This window comes from Mugil cephalus, chromosome 6 (genome assembly GCF_022458985.1).
Source record: "Mugil cephalus isolate CIBA_MC_2020 chromosome 6, CIBA_Mcephalus_1.1, whole genome shotgun sequence".
Taxonomy (NCBI): Eukaryota; Metazoa; Chordata; class Actinopteri; order Mugiliformes; family Mugilidae; genus Mugil; species Mugil cephalus.
Genome location: NC_061775.1, coordinates 28,016,647 through 28,029,327, shown reverse-complemented (window position 1 = coordinate 28,029,327; position 12,681 = coordinate 28,016,647). Strand labels below are relative to the sequence as shown.

General features: G+C 42.6%; 1 protein-coding gene across 1 annotated transcript; it reads left to right on the top strand.

The window, feature by feature from the left end:
* The first annotated feature begins 818 nt into the window (after window positions 1–818).
* Window positions 819–6,193, top strand: gorab (golgin, rab6-interacting). Its single transcript, XM_047588370.1, has 5 exons — window positions 819–1,001; window positions 1,742–2,057; window positions 2,823–2,924; window positions 3,021–3,161; window positions 4,580–6,193. The coding sequence occupies exons 1-5, from the start codon at window positions 947–949 to the stop codon at window positions 5,073–5,075; spliced, it is 1,110 nt and encodes a 369-aa protein (XP_047444326.1). The 5' UTR covers window positions 819–946; the 3' UTR covers window positions 5,076–6,193.
* Window positions 6,194–12,681: the final 6,488 nt, after the last annotated feature.

Genomic DNA, 12,681 nt, shown 5'->3' with positions numbered 1-12,681 from the left:
CCTTCTATATCTGAAGTAAAACAAGGGTAAATAATGACCTGGGAGTCACTGACGCAGACTTCTCTCTCCTCCCTCACATGCAGCATTATTTTTTTGCCTTAATTTTAATGAAACATAAAGCACATGTATCAATAAATCTGTGCACGCCTTCCTTTAGGAGAACTATTCCTGTATACGCTAAAAAAAAAAAAATCTGTATTCCCTTTGACTGTCTTGTGGGCTGAATCAGGCAGATAATTAAATCATCGACGCTCTGACAGCAGGGTGTCTTTCCCTCCACTTTGCAGTACAACCACTTAAATTTCATGCAGCTTTCACACGAAGTGGTTCTTTAATTAACCTCTGACCCCTGTGACCCTGAGGCAACCCTTCAAAGGGCCGCAGCGAGCAACGGAGAAGGAAACAGAAAAAGAAACTGAACAATTAGTCGGCCAAAGCAATATCTTTTAATGTCTTAAATTCTTGTTCAAGGATTATTTTAAGTATTCAGAATGAATTCTGGTGAGAAATCAGCACCGACTCCTTAAATCAAATCGCATTTAGTTAAGGAAAAGTTTAGCTTCTTGTTGTGTAGCACGCCATAAAATCACCTTCTCTTTTATCAACCGTCATCAAATCATATTTATTTATTAAATTGCACATTAATTAGGGAAACTATATTTTAAAGACTTTAAAACACACCTGTGCTGGTTAACAGACTGAAATTTTGATTTATCTAATTTTATCTTCGATCAGGTTTTGTTTTTATTCAGGCGATATCTGTAGCTTCAACCTCGCCGGTCCTTTTGGGGTCCTTGACGTGGCGTTCAGATAAACAAAGATGGCGGCGTAGATTTGAGCTGTATAGAGTTTCTCTGTGAATTAGAAACTTTTCAATGAGTATTTCAAGCGGATAAGCAGAAATATTTATGTCTTGTTTGCTGCTTCTTCGGTGGGACGCTGTAAAATGAGCGGCTGGGCTGGTTTTTCTGATGCGGAGCTGCGGAGGATGCAGCAGAAAGGTAACATTTATTAATGCTAATGTTAGCAGGACACGCTAGCACCTGTCTCTCCTTCACCTTCCTCAGTGGTTGACATTTTATTTGAATACTCTCATATTAACCTTTATTATTATGTGTTAGAAAACTGTCGACGTCTTTTGCGTTGAATTAATCCAGTGCAAAATTGTCAATAAACAATGTCACCCAGTATCGTTTTTGTTATTCATTCATATTCATGTAAACACTGTATTAAATATCATTTTTTGGCCCAATAGACCGTTTATCTTTGAATACACATGTACAGTGTAAATTGAGCCAAATTTGATGAACGGAGCAACCTAAAACATTTTCTATGATTCGTGGATCTGTCATATTTTTCAGGGTCACGTTTGATCCATATTTACCAGCACAGATTTTTCACTTTTTCTTTAGAGACTTTCAGAATTTACTAAAATGGTGAAATATTCTTTTGTAGTTTTAAAATAGCTGTTCTCTAGGATATTATAAAGCCTCAACGCCGTAAAAACAAGGAAAATGTGCTTTTTACACAGTTACAAATTTGACCCTAACACAACATAATTTAATATAACAGAACTTTATTTGTCCCACACTGGGAAAGTACAGCACACATAGGGACAGAAAGGTAACAAGAATAAAGAGTGTAAAAGATAAATAATAAGATAAAAATGGAGCAGAATGATCAATATATTGTCATATATAAAACGGTTGGTGTGTCGTAACTGAACGTCATGTGTTGTCAGACTCGGTTGTATCTGCAGCAGCAGCTCGTGGTCGGAAGCCGGCTCCTACGAACCGAAGTCGGCAGCAGCTGCAGCGGGAGAAAGCTCTGCAGCTCGTCACTCAGAGGGAGGCAGTAACCGGGTCGGCTGGTCTTCCACCGGAGCAACAACTCACCAAACCTCCGCCCAAGGAAGAGCCTCAGCCCGCGGCCCCGGCAGGAGCTCCAGCTGCCGAACAGCAGCGTCCCAGCGAGATGAAGCCGGACGCAAAACATGAGGCGGCTCCAGAGGAAGACAGCGTCGCTGTCAAAGAGCTGGAGAAACAAGAGGTGGAACTGTTAGTATGCTTTTCTTGTCATATACTCGATACAGACGACACTTAAAGAGAAACACTGCTGCCTGTTACCAGGAGACGTTCTCTCCAGGAACGTCAAGCTCGATTCACTGCGATAAATCTTCCTTTAAGTCTAAGTTAATGTGGAAGGAGGAGCTCGTACCTTGTGTTCTCTACTCCAGAAATGTTCTGGTCCTCCAACGCTGCCATAAACTCTCTAACACTCTCTGGAAGATTAGTCTCCAGGAAACTTTCCTCGTCTTTTAAACGTTCAGTCTTTGCTGTTGTTTGGCTGCAGCCATGGATTCTGTTTAGATCATCTCCTACATCCACCTCACACTAGTTACTGACTAACACCTCATTCACTTCATTTACACAGAAGACGCAGTTAGACCCCAGATTCTTAGTTACTATCATTATTTTGTTTTATTAATCTACAACTTTGACACTAGTGAATGAAGAAGAAGAAGAAGTTTTGTTGCTGCAGGGTTGTGATGGTTTTAGTTTATGGCAGAACTGAATTAAATAACTACTAAACAACTGCTTTTTTCTTTTCTTTTTGGTAAAATGCTAAAATAGATGAAGACCAAGTTGTTTTTATGCTGCATGGTCCTGGTTCTGATTATTTTAAAAGACATCAATGCAAGTTCTCATTGTCATGTTGATATTTTTTTTTTGTAAAGGTGAACTTGAATAAACTCTTATCTAACTTTGAGAAACCAGGTTTTGAAACTAAAATGCTTATAAAGTCTTCGTGTGCGTTCGCAGGCGGGAGAAGACGCGTCTGGAGCAGCTGCAGCAAGAGCAAAAAATAATCGAAGAGAAGAATAAACGCAAGAAAGCTCTGCTGACAAAGACCATCGCTGAGAAGTACGTCCCAGTCGCCTGCGTTGCTGCGTGGACACGATGCGACAAAGACAGAAATGAATTTGTGACGTTAGAGGTTTTTTTTGTTGTCGTCTGCAGATCCAAACAGACTCAGGCTGAAGCCGTGAAGCTGAAGAGGATCCAGAAGGAGCTTCAGGCCCTCGATGACATGGTGTCCAACGATATCGGCATCCTGAGAGGAAAGATAGAGCAGGCCAGCTGGGACTACTCGACCGCAAGGTAGGAAGGAATAAAATAAGACGTAATTAATGAGAGTTTGACTTAGTAACCGGTGGTTCTGTTCTGTTTAGTAAATGTCAACAGTGAAACTCAACAAACTCTCAGGCCATTAAAATGATGAGGTTTTAATTCTGAGACGAGTTATTTCACATGTTTCATTTAGTTTCATAAGAAAGCAGCTTCAGATTTAAACCACTTTAAATCTTCCTGTTTTCTCTGCGCTCAGAGCTGAACTCACACTAGTTTTTCTGTGTTAGATTTCCCTCTGGTTTCCAGCCGCTGTTCGCTCTTCTCCTCGGGAGCTTTCTAATAACTCACAGAGCTGCAGTTAGCGTTGATTATTTCCTGGAAGGTGCAGCCGTGCGTTCACTGTTCACGTTCTGCCTCAAACGCTGGGAACGCTGCCCCCTGCAGCTGCTCCCTGGTACTCGCCTCAGTCACACATGTTTCAACCAGAGAGAGTTTAAAGATCCGTGAAGCCTCTAAAATCCTGAACACAAAATCAAATATGTGTGTAACTTCCTGCTCCGTGTTTGTCCTTTTTTAAAACGCTCCCATCCATGGAGTGTGTGTGTGTGAGGAGAGAGATTAGCTCCACGTCATCACGCCGAGTTTCTGCAGCGGGAAGAGAAGCCGACCTTCACTTCTCCCTGTTTGGATTTTTCCTGATTTAATCACTTGTTGAGATGCAACATAAAACCCGGAGGTGAAATGTGACTTTTGATGATGTTTGACATCATCCTGGTTTGTTACCGCAGCGTTTCCAAACAGCGTGTGGTCTTACAACAATGTTTCTGGATCCAGACGTCGGGGGGAGGACGCGTATCTGCCTTTCCAGAATATTCTCACCTAGAGGCAACAGCTCGACTTCAAGACGCTTAGAAAAGCAGCTCACAATAACTAAAGTAACAGTGATAATATATATATATTAGTATTTTATTTCCTGGTACCTTTTTAATGCTGGAGCTGCACAGTTTTCTTTAGACTTTTTTTCCTCCAAACAAATAGAATCAAACTAATGATTAATAATTATTCGTTTCCTGCAGACACACACAGGAAAGTCCACTGGAGAAATAGGATTTAAATTATTGATTTTATTCCTCTGAAGACTGTGATCACCTGGTTACTATTAATTTAACGTATCCATCCTAAGGAACCTTTAAAACAGCTACATTAAGAATATTTAAACTGTTTTAATAATAAAAACGTTACTTTTTGCTGAAAGAAATGGTGCTAAATTAAATACATGAGAAGTGGCTCCACCGGGTTCTTAGTTACTGACGAGGTTTTAAAAAGCAGGTGAGAAGTAATGAACAGATTTTTATTAAGAAAAGAAAGTGTGACGCGTTGCAGGAAATATTCCAGATGAACCGAATGAACTTACACTGAGTGTAAAGTGTGTGATGGTGTCGTGACAGGAAGCGCTACGAAAAGGCCGAGGCCGAGTACGTGACGGCAAAGCTGGACCTGCACCGGAAGACGGAGGTGAAGGAGCAGCTGACGGAGCATCTCTGCGCCATCATCCAGCAGAACGAGCTGCGCAAAGCCCACAAGCTGGAGGAGCTGATGCAGCAGCTGCAGCTCCAGGCCACCGAGGAGGAGCTGGAGAAGCTGAGGAAGGAGGAGGAGGAGGAGGAGGAGGAGAAGAGGAGGAGGAGGAATGCTGTGGAGGTGCAGAAAGAAGAAGAAGGAGGGAAAGAGGGAAACAGTTTGTTGGAGAATCAGAAGGGAGCGATGCAATCAAGTAAAGACACAGAGAAGGAGGAGAAGGAGGTGGAGGTGGAGGTGAAGGAGGAGAGGGGAGGTGCTGCCGTCCAGGAGGAGCAGCAGCAGGCGACTGTGGAGGCGCCGAAAACCGAAGACGACTGTAAAACACTAGAAAACTGTGAGCAGAGTGTGAGCGAAGCCTCCTGACGCTCGTCACCTGCTCCGTGGAAACGTCACATTCAACACTAACGCTCATGTTTTCCTCCGTCACTGATCACATGTGTTTGATGCTCAACAGCTGGATCCACACAAACCACATCCTCCTCCTCCTCCTCCTCCTCCTGCTAAACGCCTCCTCTCTGTACCATTATATCCTGGATTATGTTCAGTGCAAACACGTTTAGCTTGATTTTATTTATTACGTTTTTTTTTATCCTGGATGATTCAGGATTTTTTAAATTTGATTCGACACTAATTTTGCTCATTAAATCAAGAAAAGACACAGACACTAAAAACTAAAGCGTCTCAAATCCTCACATCTTATAAAACCCCCAAAAATCTGAATGAGATGAGCTAAAGTTTAATGCTCAGGAAAATCTATTGTTTTTACTAACATTGTTCAGTTTGGAGGAAGGACTGGACTGATTTTTATTTTTTTAATTCCTGCAGCGTCTTGGTTCATTCATCAGTTCTGTTTTTTCATTTTCTAACTTAAAGTCTGTTTCTGTTCTTGTCGTTTTCTCTCACTCACTTCTCACATTTATCTTTTGACCAGGAGTCGAAGAATCAGTTCGTCGCTGTTTGCAGAAAAGCTCATTATTTTATTATCATGTTTAAAAGAAATTTATTCAGATTATTATTTTTTAAAAAGTGCAGTAACGTTGTTAAACTTGTTCTTCCTCGGGGTGAGTCTGTAGTTTAGTGTGAAACCGTCTCTACCTGCAGGAGTTTCTCTCTGTGGGAATCAGAGGAGAATCTTCCAACACTTTATTCTCCTCTGGCTGCTTTTCATTCGCTTCTCCTTCCAAACATGTGGGTTTGCATCATATCTGAGAGAGAAAAGGCTTGAATTCAGATCTGTTCTGGTGCTGTTTACTTCCTGGAGACGCGTCCTGACCGTGTGTTGTCTGAGGCTGAGGAGCTGCTGGGCCTCCAGGACGGTAAGATGATCTCCGGTCTGTTTCTGCTCCTGCACGTGGAATAACATGTCAATAATGTAAATGTAAAGGTTAATGTGGGCTCTGCCGAACGTATTTAAACCGTCTGAGTGTTCACGTTCGACCACAGTGTGATATTTTACTACAATAAAGCCTCAGATATTTCCATGTGTGTTTCCTGCTGACATTCCTGCTTTCAGACCAGAGATAATGAGTTATCTGCAGGACGAGGGCTCGCGGTGTGGGGAGGAATGTGGTCGGGGGGGTGTCCCGTCCCGTGGCTTTTTTCAGGTCCTTTTAAAAGTGCAGTAAGTGTTTCTGTAAACCGCTTTGAGATTTTTACAGCGCTCCGGTCACATCTGGTCCGTCTGAAGCAGAGGCCGTAAAAACAGCTCTTTTAATTAGTTGGAGGCAGAAGCTCGGAGAGGGAGAGTGACCACCGTCCCCGTCCGTCTCCCCCCCTGTCTCCCCCTGTCTCCCCCACGTCCCCCCCCGCACACACACACCCTCCAAGGTCAGTGTTTGATGTCCCGGGACGGCGCGTTTCTGCTCCACATTTATCCAAACGAAGCAAAGCGGGTGTAGTCGTGTCCCCTCCGGAGTCCAGAGGAGGAACGTCATTAAACGCACTTATTACTCAGGTCTGTTGAGTTACTGAAGCCTTTAAAATAAATCCTCCTTCTCCTCCACATTCATTCACCATCTGCAGTTTAGAATTTATAAAATAAAAATCCACTTCAAATGCAGCTTCTAAATAAAACATCAGCTCGGCCTGGTTCATCTCACACGATTTATTTGTCATATTTATTTAAAATCCTCAGATTTAAACAAACTAAAAGAAGCAGCTCAATCACATTCTTTTATTTCTTCAGCGCGTCATTAATCAACCCTGAAGTGTATTAATATGACGGCATCATTTAGTAAATTTATGAGCCTCCCTCTAAAACATTTATTGGAAGCAGATCACACACAAACCTTTTGCTTTCTAGTTTAGTGGTTCACCTGACATTCATTTCTTTTTCTTTTTTCTCTTTTTAACCACTTAATTAAATAAAGTCAGAGCACGGATCCGTTTAGCTTCTATTAAATAATCTACAATAATAAATAATGAGCTGGTTTAAAGTTGTAGCAGCTTTAATGTTGATGCTTAATTAACAGTTAATTAATTAGAGTCTGACACGTTTATTTGAAGTTATTAAAGTTAGTTTTCTGTCGTTTAGATGATTTGTGATTTTATTTATTAATTTATGTATTTTTTACTCATGTTTTACTGACGCTCCTTTGATGACGCATCGTGCGTAAAAACCTCAATATTCGCGCAAAACGTGCAAACGTGTGTCCCGTCTCCTCCACCCCCCCCACGACAATTGTCACAGTATGTTGAGAGGACTCCTCGGTGGGGGGGCCGGGGGGGCTGGGGGGTCGGGGGCTGATCTGGGTTCTGACGGAGAAAAACGAGAAGACGCAGTCAGCGGAGATGAAGGCGTCCAGCCGCGCTTCAAACTGCACCAACCTCCGCTACTCTGCAAATCCATTTCCACTCGGGGGGGCCGTGGGTGGGGGCCGGGGGGGTGGTGCTGTGTGTGTTTGCGTGTGTTTGTGTGTGTTTGTGTGAGTGCGCTGGGCCGGACTTCAGAGAGCGCAGGGTTTATAAAGTAAAGTGTGATTTATGTGGCGCTGGCGTCCCCCGACAGGTCGAGAGAGACCCTGAAACCCGAGGAGACCCAGAGCCAAAGAATCCAAATCAACTTTTCCTGAAAATGTCAGACATCTGGACTGTCCGGCCTCCTCCACCTCCACCTCCACCTCCAGCAGCTGACACAAAACAAGACAACGTGCGCAGCCAGGACTCACGTTTCAGCTTAAAACGTCTCAGTTTGGTTAATTCGCTCCTGAAAATTAAGAAACTAAACCTAAAACGACTCAGTCTCGTATCTGATTCTGGTTTTTATTGCAGCCGAGTTCATGTTCTCATCAGCAGGAATGAATTAAAAGATTTAAAATGAATAAATGTGGACGAGAGAGAGAAAAAACTCAACTTAAAGGAGGAGTCGAGTCTGGCTTTAAAACTATTATTTTTTCTTCTTAAAATAATGGCAGATTTAATATAAACTCCATTTGAAAAGAAGACGAAATGAAATGAATTCTGTCTGTTTTGGCCTCGACATGAAAACTGCTCGTCCCGAATTTAAATAGAACATGAACCACTTTGCCTAAATACCTGATTTAAATCTCAACTTTCTAAATATTAGTGGAGTAATGATCCCTGGCTGGTGCTGGGGCTGGTTCTGGGGCTCGGGTACTGGTCCGGGGCTGGAGCTGGAGCTGGAGCTGGAGCTGGAGTAATGAGGAGGAGCGCGGCTGAATGTAAACGCTCCGTGTTGTTTTAATCAGGAGCAGATTTGCTGTTTTATGTCGGAGCACCGCAGACCGTTCACAGTTTACAGCAGTGCGGCTTGTGCGCAACAATAGAAACAGCAGCGGAACAAAACGAGTCGTAAAATATATAGATGGTTAATTCACGGAGCGCGTTCGGTCCCAGTAAAGCCACGGTCACGGGAGACGCGGGGCGGCCGCAGATTAGACAATAAACACGGGGGAAAAACGACGGTGCGTAAAAACCGGAGACGAGATTCTTAGAAACGTGTCTCCAGTTTAATACGAGTTATTATTAAATCATTTTCTACGGTTTTAAATGAGGCCTTTTTAATTCTGATGTCAATAGTTTTATTATTAATAACGTGCAGGTGCAGCCGCAGTGAAATTCATTTACAAATGAAGCATTAAAAGAAACCGAAAAGCTGCATAAATAAAGTAAAGAAGTAAAACGTCTAATGTTGATTAAAAAGTAAAATGACGACGCGACTATAACCAGACTATTAATGAAGCAGCTGCGCGTCGTGTTTCGACATTTATGTGATTTCTAACTCGTGTTTAAAATCAGGTCAGGTCAGGAGACATGAAATAGGAGCAGACTATTTGATCCCGGAGCTGCGTATTTTAGATTTATGGCTCCACAAGAGATGGAGACAGGATGCAGACGAGATCATTCTGAGTGGATGTACAAATAGAAAACAGTTTAATGGAGGCAAAGGTCTGAATTTAAAAGCGACTCGATGAGCCACAAATTCAGAGGATGGTAAAAAGTATTATTACTATTATTATTATTATTATTTAGTTGGTGCGTCATTTAATTTACCACTTTATCCTTTTATTAACTGATGAAATGTTCTATAAACTCCGCTGAATGTCCTGTACCGTGTGTGATGTGATGTATTGAAGCTGTTGTCTCTAACAGATGTGAGGCTCCGCTGTTTAACCTCAGGCCGCTGCGGGTCACACGGGCCGTGCAGCTCTGAGGACGCAGCGGAGCAGCATCGCTCCAGAGTCCAGGGCCTGTAATCAGGTCTGCGGGTCTGGGGGTCTGGGGGTCTGCAGATCGGCCCCCGGTGCAGCAGCAGCAGCAGCAGCCGCCGCCGCCGCAATCAGGCGCAGCGCAGAGGGAGCGTGTCCGCAACATGTGCTCGTTCCCCCGCACAGGATGTGGAGAGTCAACAAGGAGGCCATTTACTCCCAATTAGGGAAATAAAACAGGACAGGGGCCAAAGAGCGGATCCAATCAGCACCAGGGGTCAGTGGACAGCGGCGGCAGCGGGGCGCCCCCACCCAAACCCCCACCCATCACAACCATCACCACCCCCCCACCACCCAAACCATCATCATCATCCTCATCCTGAGCCTGAGCCTGAGCCCGGGGCACCAGGGCGCAGAGGGACTGAGGACTGAGGTAAAGCAGAGTGAGCAGCAGATTAAATAAAAGAAATGAGATGAAAGTAAAATAAAATAAAGACTCAGAGGAGATTTAACAGAGGAGAGGAGATCATTTACTCAGGTTTAACTCAGTTTTTATACATCATTTTTATATTGTTCTTTTTTTATATATTTCTTTTTTTATCACCTGACCTTGAGTTCAGTATATTCTCATCTCTTTTATATAATCTCATTTTATGTCTCATGTATATCGTCTTTAATCTATTATTGCTTCAGGTGTTTCATTTTATTTTATATATCTCTCATCTAATTTAATATTTCATCTCATCTCACATCTCATTTTCTACTATTTTTTTTATCTGACGTCGTTTTATCTCATTTTATTTCTCGTAGTTTACCTCCTTTAATCTCATGTCACATGTTTCATTTTATAACATATATCTGATTTTTAATATTTTATCTTCTGTCTCATCTCATCTCATCTCATCTCATCTCATCTCATATCTCATATCTCATATCTCACATCTCATTTTCTACTGAATTTTTCTATCTGACCTCGTTTTATCTCATTTTATTTCTCATCTCATTTCTTACCTGTAATATATTTCATCTCAGTCTCATCTCATGTCACGTCACATCTCTGATCTCATCCCTCATTTTATGTCTCATCTCATAACTTTCCTCATATGAATCTCATCATTATCTCTCATCTGTTTTTATATCTCATGTCTCATCTCGTCTGAAGATGTAAACGTCTCGTTTCTGTCTTTAAAAGCCGGGAACCCGTCAGGAAACCTGTGTGTTTCAGAGGCTGATGAGAGAGAAAACATTTAGACAGAAATTCTTTCATTCTCTTCAGTTTTCCTCGTTAACGTTTATGCTTCACCCTGGGGGGGTCAGCAGGTTCCCGTGGGTTCAGCCGCCACCCAGCGTCTCCTGGACCAGGACCCAGCAGAAACCAGAACAGACTCTAATTATCCTGACATCAGCCCCAGAGAGCGAGTTCCAGACATTCAGCTCTGCTCCTTCCTGCTTCTCTTCTTTTATTCTTCAATGCTCAGATTTATGACGTTAAATCTGAGTCTGACTCTGACGGATGAAGACGACGTTTAGATGTTCGGACCAAACGAAGGCAGATTCAAATGTTTCAGATCCAAACAACAACTGGCTCCAGTCACAGTGAAGATGATGATGATTCTTAGACTCTGCTCCTCGTCTGCTCTCACATTTAAACTCATTCATCTCTGAATCAAACAGTTAAAACGAATAAATCAGACCCCTGACCTCAGGTTTATTAAACTTTATTTATAAAGAACCTTCCACAGACGAACAATCACAAAGTGTTTAACAGTAAAATAAATACGCAAAATAAGAGCAAATCAGAATGAAACACAAACAGCATAAAAAGTAGAAGTAAAACTTTATTGTCAGTTGACGTGTGCGACACATGAACAGGACTGAAATGATGTGAGAATATATAAAATATAAAACATAATATCCTGTGTTAGACTAAAGAGAAACATGATAATTTACTGTGTAGATTTAGAACTAAAACATTCATTAATATTCATTAAAGCAACAGACAACAAGGCCAATAAATAGACATAAAAACTGTAAAAATCTGTTAGTTTGGTCACTTCTTCTTTTAATCTCTTGTTCCTTCTTTTTAAATATATTTCTATGTAATTTATTTCCTGTTTAGCGTCAGTGAAGGATCTAAGCTGATGTTTTTATTGAGCACATGACTAGAACCCGGCCCCGTCTTTAACCCGACGAGCTGAATATTCACTTTATTGTCAGACTCTGTTTGGTGTCGGCTCATCGAGCTGCAGAGACGCCGTAAAGATGAACTCTGTTTACGCGCTGCACACGTCACCAAAGCTCATCCTGAAACTCTCAGAGTCATTTGTCGGGTTCTTGTCATCACTGATTCTCCTGCGTTGTTCATTTATCTCCGTAATGAATCCTTTCTAATTCCAGTGACTCCGCTCATTAAGGCCTCGAGTCCGTTACATGATGTTTAAATAAGAAATGAAGCCCAGATGTTTGTTGGAGCAGTGACAGAAGTATTAAAAATAAATGTGTTTTAAATCTTTTACAACAAAGCTCTGTCTTCTTCTTCTTCTTCTTCTTCTCCTGCTTGTGTGAAGGCAGCAGCCGGAGCAAACAGGCCTCTGTGAGCTCTGAACAAAGACTAGCAGCAGCCCTGGAGGAGAAGACGGAGTCTGAGACACAGGGAGGCCTCTCCCCCTCTTTCTCCTTTTCTTTCTTTCGGTTCTTTTTTTTTTTTTTTTTTTTTTTTTTGCCCTAGCTGGCACAGGAATGGACTTGTAGGCAGGAAAAGAGAATCTAGGGGGAAAACTAATGATGAAAAAGTCTACTCTATCCCTGTGCCTTCATTAAATACATGGAAAGAACGAGAGAGGCACATCTGGATTCAATCCGCGTCCCTTTGATGGCATCAAGTGTTCTTTTCCCAGATCAGGGGGCTGGAAGCTACGGGACGTCTATGGCAGCTCCGAGCCCAGAGTCGACTCCTGCCATCTGAACCCCCCCCCCACCATCACCACCATCACCTCCACCAGCCAGCTCCCCTCCCTCCGTTCCTTCATCCCTTCATCCCCACCACCTCTCCTCTCCACCCAGCCTACAGCCAGGGAGGAGGAGGAGGGGGAGGAGGAGGAGGAGGGGGGAGTCAGTGAACTCACATTCTTTCTGCTTTGCCCTCCAGATGGAAATATTGCATTTTTTTTTCTGTACTCCACTACATTTATCTGCTTGCTTCAAATATGCAAAATAAAATATGACACAGGCATTTTAAACATGACCTGAAGCAGATGTTCCCAAAGCTCTCCGGCCAGAGCGATGCTGCGCCTCCTCCTCCT

Bases quoted from the DNA above. Each gene is read 5' to 3' on its own strand.
- gorab (XM_047588370.1), top strand. From the start codon at position 947: ATGAGCGGCTGGGCTGGTTTTTCTGATGCGGAGCTGCGGAGGATGCAG. The intron at 2,925-3,020 runs GTACGTCCCAGT...TGTCGTCTGCAG, and splicing joins ACAAAGACCATCGCTGAGAA to ATCCAAACAGACTCAGGCTG. The intron at 3,162-4,579 runs GTAGGAAGGAAT...GTGTCGTGACAG, and splicing joins TGGGACTACTCGACCGCAAG to GAAGCGCTACGAAAAGGCCG.